General features: G+C 46.5%; 1 protein-coding gene across 5 annotated transcripts in view; it reads right to left on the reverse strand.

The window, feature by feature from the left end:
- Window positions 1-1,748: 1,748 nt before the first annotated feature.
- TCOF1 (treacle ribosome biogenesis factor 1) overlaps window positions 1,749-16,140 on the reverse strand; it is a 53,687-nt gene continuing 39,295 nt past the window's right edge. For 3 of the 5 annotated variants that reach the window (XM_053299578.1, XM_053299576.1, XM_053299579.1), the window contains exons 14-18: window positions 14,485-14,719; window positions 9,954-10,445; window positions 5,736-5,803; window positions 3,258-3,316; window positions 1,749-2,112 (exon numbers count right to left, since the gene is read on the reverse strand). In XM_053299578.1, the coding sequence (XP_053155553.1) occupies window positions 3,287-3,316; window positions 5,736-5,803; window positions 9,954-10,445; window positions 14,485-14,719 (825 nt within the window). In that variant the 3' untranslated portion in view covers window positions 1,749-2,112; window positions 3,258-3,286. The remainder of the gene's footprint in view (window positions 2,113-3,257; window positions 3,317-5,735; window positions 5,804-9,953; window positions 10,446-14,484; window positions 14,720-16,140) is intronic. The other 2 variants (XM_053299577.1, XM_053299580.1) reach the window with 2 other exon arrangements.

Here is a 16,140-nt window from a genome sequence, read left to right on the forward strand (position 1 = left end):
AGGTTCCTAGTTATGGGAGTTTTGAAATACCAATAAACTGTAGTGCATGAAGGAAAACACAATGATCTGTACTGTGATTGATACCATGGCAAAGTATCAGTTTTAAAATTAGGAGAAGGAAGGGTCCATTTCTTCTTAAATAACAGGTACAGGTCTCATTCAATTGCAAAGATCATCAAGACTCACCACAGTTCAGAGCTTTAACAAGAGGAGGGGGCAACACATCCAAATAGGATGGATCATAGCTCAGTGGCAGAGCACATGCTTTGATGCAGCAGGTCCCAGGTTCAACCCCTGGTATCTCCAAGTAGGTCTGGGAAAACCACTCTTTTGGGGAGTCAGTGCAGACAAAACTGTGCTCGATGGACGAAGTCTGACTCTGTAGAAAGCAGCTTCTTATGTTCAACTGACCATGTTTTGCTGCCCTCAAAACTAAATGACATTGTCTTACAAGGGCAGTATATATGCCACATTTCTATGCCTGGCGACAGTGATGGGCTGGATGAGGGATAACAAACAGACTGAATCCAGATAAGACAGAGCTACTTATTGTGCAGAGTTGGAACTCAGGAGATGATTTTGATCTGCCGGATCTGGATGCAGTCACACTTCCCCAGAAGAAACAGGTACTCAGTTTGGGGGTGCTTCCAGATCCAAACTTCTCCCTGGTGTCCCAGGCTGAGACGGTGGGCTGGAGGTGCTTTCTGTCAACTTTGTTGGTACGCCAGCTGTGTCTTTTGAGATAAATGTCTTCAGAACAGTGGTACATATACTGGCAACCGCCAGACTTGACTACTGCATTGTGCTCTATGTGGGGCTGCCTTTGTATGTAGACTGGAAACTGCAGTTACAGAATGCAGAAGCAGGTTGATATCTCTGTGACTGCTGAGAAACCAAATTACTCCTATACTAAAAGAGCTACACTGGCTTCCAATATGTTTTCGGGCAAAATACATGGTGCTGGTTATAACCTATAAAGCCAGTCTTCTTGGCTATGAGCCTCACTGCCCACTGAGATCACCCAGAGAGATTCATCTGCAGTTGCCACCAGCTCGTCTACAAAGGGATGGGTCTTCGCTGTTGCTGCAAGCCTCCCTATCTCCAACAACTTAAAGTCTCTAAAGACTTATTTTTTTACCCAAGCCTTTTAACTGGACTTTGGTTTTAAAGTTTTTATTTTAAAAATCTGTTTATGTTGTTGTAACCCACCCATAGATGGAGATTTGGGGCAGTCTACAAATTAAATAAAAATAAAAATAAAGTTCAGATTGTAAAATTGGAAGCAAAACTCAGCTGAGAGCCTCAGCCTTTTATCTAAAAAGGTTTGGAACCTCTCTAGCTGCAAACACATACAGGTGCTTGGATAAGGCTTAGAAACTAGTAGAGTTGATAAGATTGCAGTGAGAGGAGTGGGGAGGACAAGACTCCTTGCCCTTCTCCATGTTTAGAAGAAGTAGGAAATCTTATCCAAAAACTATGGCCAAACTTCTCAGAAACATTTAGAGAGAGATCTGCACATCTTGAGTTTCCAAAGTCTGTTTGTCATGCGCATACATGTATACATACATACAGTGTTTTTCCAGTCAAAATGTTTTATTGTGTTCTATAAAAAAACAGGAAACAAAAAGCCAGTCTTAGGAAAGCCCAGCTTTCTATACACAAAGCACAAATCCTAAAAAAAGTGATAGAGCAGAGCCAGAATAATGTCTTCCTTTTAAAGTTGAAATAAAAGTTAACAGGCAAGTAAGTTGGAGAAAGGCAGATGTTTTATTTAAAAAATAAAACTCTTGGGTAGGTTGGGGGGGTGGTCAAGGAGGAAATTACTGCATAAAAGACTCAGTTGGCTGCCTCTCCTTTTACATTCCATTTCTATGGTTACAGTATCAGAGACATCTCACTTGGCGATGCAATCAAAGTACCTCCCATTCCCATGCCCACATCCAGGTCAGTTGCTAGCAATATTTAGCTCTAAGAGCCACAGTTAAAAATAGTTATAAGATTTAAAGTCAATCTTCCACATCCATATCTTCTTTTGTTTAAAATATATGAATGAACAGCTTTTTTCTGTTAAATTCTCCCAGAATATCTCACTCTTCACTTTGCACTGTACTCCTATGTAAGGGGGAGGGGGGAGGAGAGAGAAAATGAAAGAGTTAAAATCCCATCTTTCACTTTTACAGACATAATCTTCTCCCCCAGCCCTACTTTTGTGATGGGCCCAGGGTTGAGCAAGAAACGAAACCTCAAACTGTATCTAATCATCATCGATTCCCATTCAAATTCTGAAGAGGGGGCACCTTGTTCCCACCACCAGCTGGAAAGCCAGGGGCTTGGTTTCCATCAACCTTAGCACAATCTGATTCTTTTCTACAAGAGACTTTGTATGACGTAACAGGATTCACAAACATGCAGCCCTGTACTTCTGAGCAAGACTCCTGTGTGGTTTTCAAAGCCTTCCGTTCACTTTACGATTGCGACAGCTACCTGCCACCCTTCTAGCTGCAAGCGCCTCTGAAAACTCCCTGGTTGCATCTGAAGAGTAGGAGGGGGCAAGGGAATGGCTCAAAAGGCATCTGGGTTGTCAGTCATGTTGTAAGGTTTCCCCCGCCCAACTCTAAAAGGCTAGAACAAGATGGCGAGGGCAGAGCAAGAGCCAGAAGTTGATGGAAGCAGGTGGTTCCATAGGCAGGAGTAAAATTCAGAGTAGAGGGTTGCGTGAATGCAAAGGGTTGCTTTATGTGCCACTGTATGACTTCCTATGCATAGGGACCAATTCACTTATTAACAGAACACTTGGGAGATTCTGTAGTTTTGCTTCTTTGGGCAGAACCTCACAGAGGATGGCTACGACCCAGCAGAGCTAGTCAGCAGGTGTAGTGGGACCTCCCGCACTTTGGTCTAGAAAGAAGACCTTGATGCCATGGCAGCTCTTGTAGGACTCATTTCAGACACACAATATGCTTTTTATTAGGTCCTCCAGCGGGGAGAGAGGTTCCAAAATACCACTCAAGCCTTCTGCCTAAATAAGACCTCCATGAAGTAAAAGTTGCTGCCCTACTATGGACAGACGCTGGTTCAACAAGACAGCACACTTACTTCCTCTCATACACATGTCCATCAAGTGAAGGATGAGACAAACACATCTCTCCAAACTAAACAGTATTCATGGAGGGAAAGGCCCAGCTGCCTTTAGGATTCAGGCATTTTCTAAGCAATTGATTTCTAGCCAGAGAAGAGAACAATGGGCTTCAACGCACCAGTGAACATGAACAGGATACTTGCTTGCTCATGCTGCTCCCTCAAGGTCACCAGTTTTCTGAAAGAAATCCACACAAGTTACTTGTATTTTGTTCACACACACGCAGAGCAGAACAAGAATGGGCTCTGCCTCCCCAGTCCTTGACTCATTTCGCAGCACACAGATCCCGTTTCAGATGGCAAGACAGGGCCTTCTTCCAGTTCTTCCCCAACTCAGCTACCCACAGAACCATTCCTCCTGCCTGCTTCTCACATGCAGGCCAGATTCCTTAATGCATCGAAAGACAAAACAAGGCATGTTGGGAAGGGCATCCCAGAGACTTCTTACTGCCAAGTGTCATCCCAAAAGGAAGCACTGACTTTTCAACTCCACACTTAGTCTACAGTCTGGGCTGGGGGAGGGCAACATTCCCTGGAAGAAAATTAGGAGAGATTTGGGCAAGTGCTCCCTCCTGCTCACGCTTTGGAGATCCTGAAGTACAGCCAAGGCAGAGAACTCTTCTGCTATCTCGGCAAAGCATACAAGCTGCCATGAGTTAAAATATCCAGGGAGGAGCTGTACACGGCTAGCCACCTCAGCCTGTTGAGGTTTCAGGCCAGCCTTCCAGCCATGGAAGACACCCAAGCCACGTGTTTCTTTTAAGAAGGAATGCCCTCAGGAAAAGATTATATGGCCCTAAAAGGTGACACATGTTTGGGAGGATATAGTGTGTTTTGTAGTACAAGCATTTTACCAACTTGCCACACACTGTTGCATACAGGAACAGAGCCATTCCAGAGAATCCACCATGATAAAGCACAGCAACTTATTCCATTGGCTGATCCAATAACAGGTTTCTGTTCACATACATGTGGGTTGAGACCTAGTTGGAGCGGAGAGCGGTCTTGTGGTAGCAAGCATGACTTGCCCCTTAGCTATGCTAAGAGGGATTTGTCCTGGTTGCATTTGAGTGGGAGACCACATGTGAGCACTGGAAGATATTCCCCTCAGGGGATGGAGCCGCTCTGGGAAGAGCAGAAGGTTTCAAGTTCCCTCCCTGGCATCTCCAAGATAGGGCTGAGAGAGATTCCTGCCTGAAACCCTGGAGAAGCCGCTGCCAGTCTGTGTAGACAATACTGAGCTAAATGGGCCTATGGTCTGACTCAGTATATGGCAGCTTCCTATGTTCCTAACTCTGTAAGTGCTTTTGTATGAGCTTGCCCAGGCATTAAGATCAGCCTCTCCAGCCCTCCTCTCTGGCCTATCTTTATCCAAAGTTTGTTTTGCAGTAACCAGACAGGGCTGCTTTGGTGGAGCTGACACACTTAGCCGATTATGTTTAGAAAAGTTGCCTTCCTTTTGTGTGAAGCTGCTACCTGAATGGTTTTATCCGTCTTTCTTTTTAACCTTTGCTGCGATTTAAGTGATCTCTTTCATTGCTGTCTGAACGGAATAATTTTAGCTAATCCTGTTTTGATGAATATGGTTTTGATTGTCAGTGAGGCACTGTACTTGGAAACAGGACACTAAATTGGCTGAATGAAGAAATAGGTGTTCAGCCTAAGCATAGGCCAATACAGCTGAAGTATAGGAGGTGTGCCCTCAAGAGTCCAAGACCGCCCCCCGCCCCAAGTTAAAGCTCACCTAAAATATTTGTCAGGACACATTATATGCTTCTTGTGCCACTGCAGCACTTGTAGCCAGGGCATGTGGGGGAGTCACATCTGAATGTGCCCCAAATGTTAGCATTTCCCTACAAGTGCAAAGCAAATGCAAGGGGAAAGGTCGAGATGGAGGCCTTTATACTCGTGCTGGCTCACAGGGTGCTCACAAGAAGGCGTGCAGTGCCATGCCTGAAAGCCAGAGCATGTCTTTACATTCACAGATACACAAGGAAATATGAAAAAGTCTCAACTAAAATCAAAATTTTAAAAATACTATGTATGATGTTTTTGAAAAGGTGACCAATGAAGTAGGGAGAACCATATAATCTGGATCCTTGACCTCTGCATCCCTGACTAGGGATGATGTTCCTACCTTCTCCTTCACGACGGATACCCTTATACAGAAGAACATACATTCCTTTATGAATTTATAAATATGAAGACCAAATTACTCAGATTCACCCAGCTGAATTCGCAACTTGTTTTGGAAAAAATAAAGAGTGCTGAAGCACCTTAAAAGGCTGACAGCACAACCCTAAACCAATTTACTAAGAAGTCAGTCCAACTGATTTCAGCAAGTTGTACTTGATAGTAAAGCTGCTTAGAACTGCAGCCTAAGAACTATACTGCGACTTGAGCTTTTACTGGACGGATTCCACTTTGTCTGCCTTACTCTGGTTCACTGTTGGTGTAACCTAGTAACCCCCAGCTGAACCCTCAGTTCCATTTGGAGCTGAAAAACCCTCAGTTTGTGAGAATGGTACCAGCTGCAGCCTTTCTAAAAATCATAACATGCAAAGTCATAGACTGATTTACCCATCAAGTAAACTTACCTTCTTTTTCTTCTTTTTCTGTGACCCATCTGAAGCAAGCAACTCCAGTTTTTTGCTCTTCTTTTTCTCTGCAAAACATAATGCCAGGAAAACAATGCAGGTGAGAGAGGGAGATAACAGTATCAGAACTAAAGCAGTTGCAAAAACCACTGCTGTAGTACCAACACACCCATTTTAATGTTTCAGATGCTAGAATGTTTACAGTTCCCCTAGCATATCTGTAACTTCGTATCAGAATGGTCCCTGTCAGACATGCAAAATTGTTTGGTTATGCTCAAGGCAGGCTGAAAGGAGCATAGTGTTTGTTCTTACACTGGAAAGGCAACAGAAGACAACATATCAGGACACAGAAGACACTGAGGCAACCCAATGGAATGCAAGAGCAGAGGAGGCTGCAAAAGCACCTGCAAGATCTGGACCTGCTTCCTACCCAAAGTTAGGGATAGAACCGCCCAGAGAACAATTTAAGTGGTGGCTAACAAATGAAGTTTAATTTTATTATCAATTATCATCATCATCATCATCATCGATTGCCTTGGAGGCTCTACAGGGGATAGATGCAAGACTACAGAAACCAGTCCCTGTGAGACACAGAAACTACTGATGCTTTGGGCAAACAAGGCCCCAGCTTGAGTAAGGCCAAACTGAGCAGATACAAAAGAGCTCATGGACTGCCACGCACAGAGTGAAGACCACCCTAGCCTAACATCCAGAAACAGTTGGGCGGCTCTGAAGGAATAAGAGTGCATAATCTTTCACCAATGCTTATTTCCAGAGCACCTCAGTGAACTCTTCATCGAATCAAAGAAAAGGATGTTACACCAAAGTGCATCAAGCCAGAGTGGTCCAAGTCAGAGTAGCCCAGCAGAGGCAACAAATATTTATGCACTGCTTTTTGACAAAAGTTTGAAAAACAGTTTAGATAGATAAATAGATAAATAAGATGGCTCCCTGTCCCAAAACAGCTCACAATCTAAAAAGAAACACAAGATAGACACCAGCAACATTAACTGGAGGTGCTGTGCTGGGGGTGGATAGGGCCAGTTACTCTCCCCCTGCTAAATAAAGAGAATCACCACGTTAAAAAGGTGCCTCTTTGCCCAGTTAGCAGCTGTGGGGAAACAGACACACGATGGGCCAGGCCTTTGGGGACATATGCACCTTTGAACCTTGGGCATTTGGACAGTTAGTGATGGTTAAATCACAGAGACAGGAGACCAGATTTAGAGACTAGAGTGGAGGAGGGGAAAAGTGTACATCTAACATGGCAGACACTATTATTATCTTTGTACGTTACAAATACATAGGTAGTTTCCTATACTGGCGTACACATGTGAAATAGCCCTAAGGAAAACAGGGAGTTCAAAGGATCATGAATACATGGATTACAAAGGCATGAACATGAGAACTTTTCAGAAGAGGTGGAGAGAGGGGTAGCCCTTTCATGAGGCAAGGTGAGGTGGTTGCCTCAGGCACAAGTGCGGGGAAGGGGTAGTGAGCGTCGGGTACCCCCAGTGCCCTCTCTCCTCTTGCTGAGGCATACTGCTCATTTCCGCCTCTTCCCCCCCCCACTAGGGGTATCCCTCTTCCTCCCCAACTTGAGCTAGGTATGCCTCCCCCACCCGCTGCTTGCACTGGAGAGCAACTGCACACTACTGCCTCAGCAGTATGGTCCGAGAATGCTGAGGGGCAACATACCGCCCTTTACCTTAGGCAGCAAAATATCTTGGGTCACCCTGGGTGGGAAGCATTGTAAGACCTGCTTTTTTAGAAATGGTTTTCCGTCACAAATTAGATTGCTTGCAAATGTTGGAAGTGTGCCCTCTTCAAGGGTAAGACCAACAGTAGTCTCAAGCAGCCTAGAGGATATTTTAGTCATCCCACACAAGACACGTTAAAATGACCTTTCAGCCAGATCTCAGCTCCACTGAGGGACCAACTCACCTTTTAGGCCTGTCCCCTACTCAGGGACGGGCCTTCTCCACTGCTGCTCCGAGGCTTTGGAACACGCCTCCAGCTGAAATAAGAGCCTCCCCATCTCTTACAACTTTTTAAAAGGCAGTCAAGACACATTTGTTCACCCAGGCTTTTAATTAGATATTGTTTCAATTTTGTGTTTCTAATAGTTTTAACATTTTAAATTTTAATTGTTGAAATGTTTTAATTTTTTTAATCAGTTTTTATTTTTTTATTTTTGTAAACCGCCCAGAGACATGCGTTTTGGGTGGTATACAAATGTATTAAAATAAATAAATATAACCGAGGCCCTAAGAGCAAGAGCAAAGGGACAAAAGGCACCCCATTCTTTTCCTTAAAAAAAGGAGATACTTGTTTCTCCAGTTTCTAGCCCCAGCATAACCCTGTTTTTTGCATCTCTCTTTGAAGGGGAGTAGCGGGCAAAGCCTGCAATTGTTCCGCAGCTGCACCAGAAGTCTTTCCATCCCCATCCTGCTCTCTCCCTCTCCCATTCCAATGCCCTCCCGTCATTTGGGAGAGGAGGGCTGTGACCATTCTGCTCCATAGGAGCTCACACAGTGAGACAGAGTCATTGTGAAAGCATCTTGGACTGAGCGAAGGGACAAAGCCCTACCTAGCAGGAGCCACACACCAACGAGCTGCTATTTCAAGGGATAACACTGAACAGCAGTCTGGCAGCGGACTGAAACACTCTCTCTGCATGTAAATACAGTCTTGATACTGCTGAGTCATCTGCACAGGGATATTCATGACTTGCTCAATTACTGCTTAATGCAATGAAAACTGGCAGCCCTTGTGGCAGGTTGTTTTTTTTAAACTCCATCTGTGAAGGCAGCCTTCATTTCAGTTTTAAAGGTAGGCCATCTCCAAATAATGGAAGGTGCCATTTCCTAGCTTTGCTGGCTTCACAGATGCCATGTTCACGAGGAGGAGAGTCAGCGGCAAGGGAGTGCACATATCCACACCCTACATGTACAGATACACCACAGGCAGGAGCCATGTGGTCATTATGGGACACACTGCCCCCTAGTGGTCTTTGTACATGCAGCTGCAAGAGGCACTACTGCCGCTCAGGCTTGGTGGCAATCTCAACAGGAAAAAAACCTGCTGTTACGGGTGGGGTCAATCAAAGCATGCGACTCATGTTTGTGAGGACACTGGGGTCGAAGCAGGTAAAAGAGGGAGCCCACTCATGTGGGGAGACAGTGCTCAAGTAGCTTGAGGAGGGACTGAAGCTAGCACAGCACCATGAGTAAGACAGACACACTCAATGGATAAGACGAAGGAAGACCAAGACTGGCCCTAGACCAGCTGAAAAGGATCGGAAAGGAAGGGAGAGCCTGATGCACAGCTTTGGATCATGTTACTGGAGATATAGGATTCAAGCTCAGACTTCCGAGTGGCCTAGAGGCAGGGAGAGGACGACAGGAAGGTTTTAGTGAGCCTAAGACCAGGCATGGGGTGTGTGTGTGTGTGTGTGCGCGCGCGCGCCGAGGAAAGGCTAAAGAGAAGGAGAGACTGCACGGATGGTGGAGAGTGGAGCCAGATCCCACACTTGGGAAGCCGATTCCAGGAGAAGCTAAAGAAAAAAGGAAAGCAGCCTGACTGAGCGCACAGTAGACAGAGCCAGCTCCTGGCCACCTTCCTCAGAGGGGGCTTTAAGCTGCAAGCCAAGCTGGGCCCAAGGGCAATGATGGGGGGGCGGGCAGAGGCCATTGGGATGCCCAGGTTCCAACAAGAGTAGTAACAGGGAAGGGGGTGGGTGGGAGGCGGACTCTTCCCTTCAGGAGGCTCCCGTCTGCTCTCCCCTCCCCTCCTGCTACCACCCATTTCAAGGGTCAGGCTCCCAACCACTGGTTGACACACTGAGGAAAAAATTCTCACTCAAAGTAGTCCCAAAGGAGAAGATGGGCAATACTTAACTTGACCTTTTAATTTCAATAGAACCATTTCGAGGAATTTTCCCCGAGTACATCATCCACTCTCACCACCACCAAGTTTTGGGAAACTCAGTGCCTTCTTTGGGCTGGGCCTGCAGAACACACCCTCCTTCACAGAGTACAATATACTCAAATACAAAAATTTGTCTTGATGTTGGTAGGTGCTTCTCATTGGTTACTATCAAGAACACCAACACACTCACCCCTACAGTGAGCAATACCACATATGCCCACCTGGGGGCAGCAGAGGGCGGTGAACAGGGAAACACCAGTTAGCATAAATGTGCAGAGACGCTCTTACTCTTATCAGACTTTTTTTCTTTGCCATCTTTTTTCTTTGGTGATTTGGTGCTACTTGAAGACTTTGATTTTTTCTTCTTCTTCTCCAGCAGCTCTAGGTCACTCTGCACTTTCCGCTTCTTCCCTTTCCGTTCCCCTGGGCCAGCATCCCCAGGCGCCAGTTTCCGTTTCTTTGGCTGCTTCTCTTTCTTGCCAGCCTTGGACGGCTTTGTTGCTTTTGGAGCCTTGGCTGGCACAGCAGAGGTGGCTTGTGCGTGCCCCTGGGCCACTGCTTCTTCACTCTCACTCCCAGAGCTGACTCCTTCAGGCTGAACCGCGGGCAGCAGAGGCTGTATTGCAGCAGCGACTCTATCTTTGCCATTGCTCTGAGTCTTTGCCAAGGCCTTCTTTGCAGCAGAGGCTTTAAGGCCAAGGCTTCTTGGTCCTGCTTTTCCAGCCACGGCCCCCTTGGCCGTGACAGCTTCCTTTCCAGGAGAAGGCAATGAGCCAAGCTCTGCAGAAACAAATGGAGATCGGGGTGACTCAAACTTTCTTTTTCTAGCCCTAGCAGCTATGGAGAAGTATGCGCCTCTCAAACGCCTCCTACTCCTCAACAGTGCAGCTTGCAGGCAAGTTGCGTCATGCACTGAATTAGTAAGTAAGCTTATGATCAAAACACTTAGCAGGGCAAGAGATATGTCTGCACAACCTGCAAGACAGATTTCCTTGGCTGAAGAGGGTGGCTTTGGATGTGCACTAAGCACGCTGAAGGCCAGAATGGCTTCATGAGGATTCCCAACACTTGAACAAGGGCCTGGCTCTTTGAAAGCTGGTGACAAACAGAATTGTCACCAGCTACAGAACTGCTTTCTGCAGCCACAATACTTTAAAGCAAGTCACTAAAAATGGGTGTTTCAGTTGTACAATGGTGGGGAGCACCAAATGTACCAGCATGCTAAGTTCATGTCCAAAAGTTGAAGCCTTACTCAAAAGGGGTCCAAAAGGAGACCTTTGGGGAGAGTTATTATGATGGAGGAATCTGCGGGGTGTGTGCATGCAGCCTATACTTCCCATCATGCACTATGCCGGCCAGTTCCCTGGTTTCACAAGATACTCAGCCTGGCAAGGTCCTGAAAAGTCACTGAATTTTAGCTCCCTTGAACTTTGGCAAGAGTCACTAGTCTGAGGGAACACAATGCTTCAACCTTGCCGAAGCTAAGCAGATTTGGGTCCACTTAGTACCTGCATAGGAGACCACCTCAGTCACTGTACTACTGCATAGGAACTTGCCATATACTGAGTCAGACCACTGGTCTATCTATCGTCTACACAGTATTGTCTACACAGACTGACAGTAGCTTTTCCAAGGTTGCAGGCAGGAATCTCTCTCAGCCCTATCTTGGAGAAGCCAGGGAGGGAACTTGAAACCTCGTGCTCTTCTCAGAGTGGCTCCATCCTGAGGGGAATATCTTATAGTGCTCACACATCAAGTCTCTCATGCATATGCAACCAGGGCGGACCCTGCTTAGCTAAAGGGACAAGTCATGCTTGCTACCACAAGACCAGCTCTCCTTCCCCTATGGGCTGTTCATACTACTCTTACGGGTTTTTCCCCTTAAATTTTTTAAAACACAGGAGTGCCAATCTGTCATTTGGCCCATCTCTCCCTTTGGAGTAAGGGGAAACTCCTCGTTTTCTACATATGCCCTTTGGTATATGGGAATATACTAAATATCTTAAAACTAGCTGGGCAGGGCACAGAGCATCTGCACCTCTAGTTTCCCCCACACACCTGCCGCCACCAGTTTCATTCCCAGCCCTCCCGCTGCCACTTTCTTTCCCCGCCCGCCCTCCACCAACTGCTTTCTTCCCCTGCCTGCCACCGCTTTCTCCCCGCACCGCCGTTGCAATTTTCTCCTGCCCACACTGCCGTTTTGTCTTCCCGCCACTGCTTTCCTCTTCCTCTGCTGGCAGCTTGCTCGTGAACACTCATGAGTTGCCATGCATGAGACTAGCGACGGGCACTGTTCCCTCCAAGGCGTGCACATGTGTGCGCACTCACAAGTTTTTGGATGTCCGCTCAGTTCATTTTAGACCCTGCTCAGGTTGAATCAGGAAGGCCCCACTCTGAATGCAGCTTCGCACAGGCTGCTTTGATACTGCCACCCAGAACAAAACTCATTCTGCACACAGATGGAAAAAAAATCAGAAGGACTATTGGCGACAGGTACGCCAAGAGGAAAACGAATGAACATATATTCAAAGATGCAGGTCTCTCTTGTTGATCAAGTCAACTGAATAGCACCACCTAGGAACCTGCCTTCTACCAAGCCTGACCACTGGTTCAGTATTGCCTGAACAGTCAACCCCAGCCCTACCTGGAGTTGCCAGGGAACGAATCTGGAGGGCCTTCTACATGGCAAGGGCATGTGGTCTGCCTCTGAGCCACAGCCCCTGCCACCAAGGCACAGCCTCTGACTCTTCAGGCCACCTCAGCAGAGGGAGACCAAAGCCCTGCCAATGCAGCCCAGGGATCCAGTTCAATGACCAGGGTTCTGCAACCCATTTTTCCTCCCGCTTTCAGCAAGAAATAAGATTCCCAATTGTTGTTTTTCTGGACAAGTTTGTTGTCACAGTTTGTTCTTTCAGCTCGTAATTTAGGCAGGAGCGGGAAGGAAGTCTACAAGGCTATGTCGGGTACACACTCTACCAGTACACCTCGGAAGAATCTGCAGAGCCAACAATGATCAGTCCTTCCCTTCAGGCATCCTGCCCAAGGGACCCAGAAGAGCACAGAAGGTTTAAAAAAAAGAAAAGAAAAAAGACAGCTTATTTCTGGGGATGTCCAACAGGTGGTAGCAGCAGACTTATCTGCTGCCAGCTAGTCTTTATTTTAAGCGTTGATCTTTATTCCAGAATCGTATAGTCAGCGAGGACAAGAATGGATGCTCTCCACTTTTACAGACAGTGTAACGGAAGCCCTGCCTTTCAGGCACCACAGCACCAAAGTGATGAGCATTATAACACATTTGCTCAGGCAACCCTTGGCACAGAAATGTTGTACAAAAGCACAGGCTAGGTGTGCTCCAGTCTCCTTGGCCAAACTGGAGAAGACCCATTAAATCATCTGAGGCAAGATATACCTTAAATTGAGATGCTAATTATCCCATCTAATACAGAATGCCCATTTAAAAACGTACCCATCCTATAAGCTTAGAATGAAAAGCTAAGCAAGCAGTTTACTAGCAGAGGCGACTTAAGTTAGTTTGCTGCCCTGAAGCTGCTCACCTGAGGACACTGTGTGGCCCAGCACAGCTGCCATCTTCAAAGTGAAGTGGCGGCCGCAATGCACAAGGCAAGAGAAGGCGGGTATGAGAGTCACATGTAGGCCCAAGCAGGAGGACCCGGAACTGGCAGGACCCAAGGGGTGAGGGCCTGTGGTTTTCTCCCACATCAATGCCATTAATACAAAGAAAACCATGGCCATGAAGCCAGCTGCTGCACAGGGCCAAAAGCAGCAAGGGAGTCCAAGGAGAATATAAGCCTCATAATGCAAACCCACCCCAGCAGAAAGCTTTCAGTCACTGACTTTGGAATCTATCATTACCCCAGTTCTGTTCTGAAGGAGAACACTTCCTAACATGATGTTGAAGCAGCATCACAGTGTGTTGCTTTACAACAGAGGTTTGTAACTTGGCTAGATAGTTTCAACTTACGTTTGTCAAACTGCAAGAGCAGTTCCAAGAAAAGGAAAATATCCTACAGGTTTTCATCTCAAAGTTGTGAGGAAGTGATTCAAGATCTAGCATATTAATCTAAGCAGGGTCCACTCTGGTTGCATAAGAATGGGAGACTTGATGTGTGAGCACGGTAAGATATTCCCCTTTGGGGATGGAGCTGCCACTCTGGGAAAAGCAGAAGGTTCCAAGTTCCTGCCCTGACATCTCCAAGACAGAGATTCCTGCCTGCAGCCTTGGAGAAGCCACTGCCAGTCTGTAGACAATACTGAGCAAGATGGACCTATGGGCTGACTCAGTATATGGCAGCTTGCTATGTTCCTAAGAACAGTTCACTGTGTTAAGGATGCTAGGTCCTTTTAGCCATCATGAGAGTCATTCGGCATTTGGTCCAAGAACACCCTCCATGAAGTCAAGTCTATCGATCTGGCTAGTGAGCAATGCTCCTACCACCTACATGTTCCTTTGACGAGAGTTACTGTGCTCATTACAGGACATGCCTATACAGGGGGCTACACATTTGTGGCTTCCACTGACCCAAGTCCTCTACCTGTGACAGATCTTGGGAGAAGGAGGAGGTCTCAAGTCACACCAATAGGCAGACAATGTGAGTTGTTCATCATTCAGAGATCCGCCCCCCCAGATTTGGGCAGGTGGGTTCTCATGTCATGTGAACTTGGAACCCTTGTCAGAGGGTGGAGGCCTTTGTTCCCAGCAAGCAGATCTACTGAGGCACATGTCCATAACACACTGTTATCAACTTACTTCAGTGTTCCTTTCACGACCTCCTGTAGAAATTCCTCTCAAAAGACTAACCTGCCTTCGGTTTAATGGATGTTTCCTTATCATCTGTGTCAGAGTCACTGCTATCACTTGATGAGCTGTCAGCAGGGGCTACTTTCACAGAAGACTTTGCTGCTGGTACTCCTGCCAGCAACGCACCTGCAGACACAGCTTTTCCAGAGCTCCATTTGGCTAATGGAGAAGCAGCAGTCTTCGGTGTAGCAGACAGTGGGGTCTTGAAAGGGCTTGGATAGCCTGATAAGAGGGACTACAGAGAAAGCACACACACGAGTTAGAAAAAAGTGATTGCCAAACTTCACCATCATCTCAGCATCTTCAAGAACCACTTCAAAAGTGACAGTTCTAGAAGCATCAACACACAGCTTCATGGCCTCACTTCCTCAGGACTAGAACTTACAGGTAAGACTCAAGGAGAATTTTTATCCATCATGACAGCTGTTCTGCTTTGGTCTCACAATTCATGAACACCCTCCGTGAAGGCTACTGATCTGGAGAGTAGAAAAGAGCTCCTACTACCTACATGTAACGTTGAGGAGAGTTACTGCTACTGTGAACTTTACCGAGGAGCACTGGTGGAGGGTGGGAGAAGGAGAAGCGAGTCACATGAGCAGGGCGAGTTGGCAGGACAGGTTGCTAAGTCCTGCAGAATGTGGGCAGCCAGTGGATATATGGGCATGTGTTGTACATCCAAGAACGATACTGCTAAAAAAGTCTTGAGAGAGTCACAGCCAGTTGTCATTTCCACCGTGTCTCAGGTTCAACAGCACCATCATCACTATCATCAAGTGTGCCTCTAGAGTATAGGTTTTTTTCAAGTTTCCTAGAGTGACAACGTTATTTGCTACACTCTGGCTATCCTTTGGAGGGAAGCTTGCTGCCAATTCAGAGGCCCTGAAAAGCTAGTTCTGATCCTTACGGCTTCTGTTTATTCTAAGCCCACATAAACTCTCCCATCGCTTAGTTTTCTGCCTCTCATGGGCTTGTTAAGGGAACCCAGAGGTCTCAATTGAGTTGGCAGAAGCATGGAAGCAATCCATAGGCTGGAAGCAGGGTAGCTGGAGCAAAGCACAGGGAAAAAGCTTCAATTCACCCAGTGGGGGAGGAGAGCAAGCATTTATGCAGGTATTTTATGGGTTTACGACATACACAGTAGATTTGCTTCGCTGTTCTCTCCCCATTAAGCATGCATAGGGGAGACTGCTGACTCCAGGCTTGCATGCAAGACTAATGCATCACAGATGTATAGTACATACTATACACTGCTTATACAGGATGTTTTATAGCTTGGACATGGCTTAAGTTACAAATAAAAAGTGCTGGTGAATGCACAACACAGCTCCCTTGTTTAACCATTTTGTTGCACAGCAGTTTCAACCCTGGTTTGCCCTTTGTTTCGGCTAAGCAGGTTAACTGACAGTCAGGCAAATGCAATCCACATTCTAACTATGTGGAACTCTGATTTCATGAGCACTTCCAACAGGTGTCAGAAAAAGAGAATGGCGCAGCGGGGAAATGACTGGCCTAGCAAGCCAGAGGTTGCCGGTTTGAATCTCCACTGATATGTTTCCCAGACTATGGGAAACACCTATATTGGGTAGCTGTGATATAGGAAGATGCTGAAAGGCACAGGAGGCGGCAATGGTAAACCCCTCCTGTATTCTAACAAGG

The sequence above is a fragment of the Hemicordylus capensis genome, chromosome 2, assembly GCF_027244095.1.
Source record: "Hemicordylus capensis ecotype Gifberg chromosome 2, rHemCap1.1.pri, whole genome shotgun sequence".
Classification (NCBI taxonomy): Eukaryota; Metazoa; Chordata; class Lepidosauria; order Squamata; family Cordylidae; genus Hemicordylus; species Hemicordylus capensis.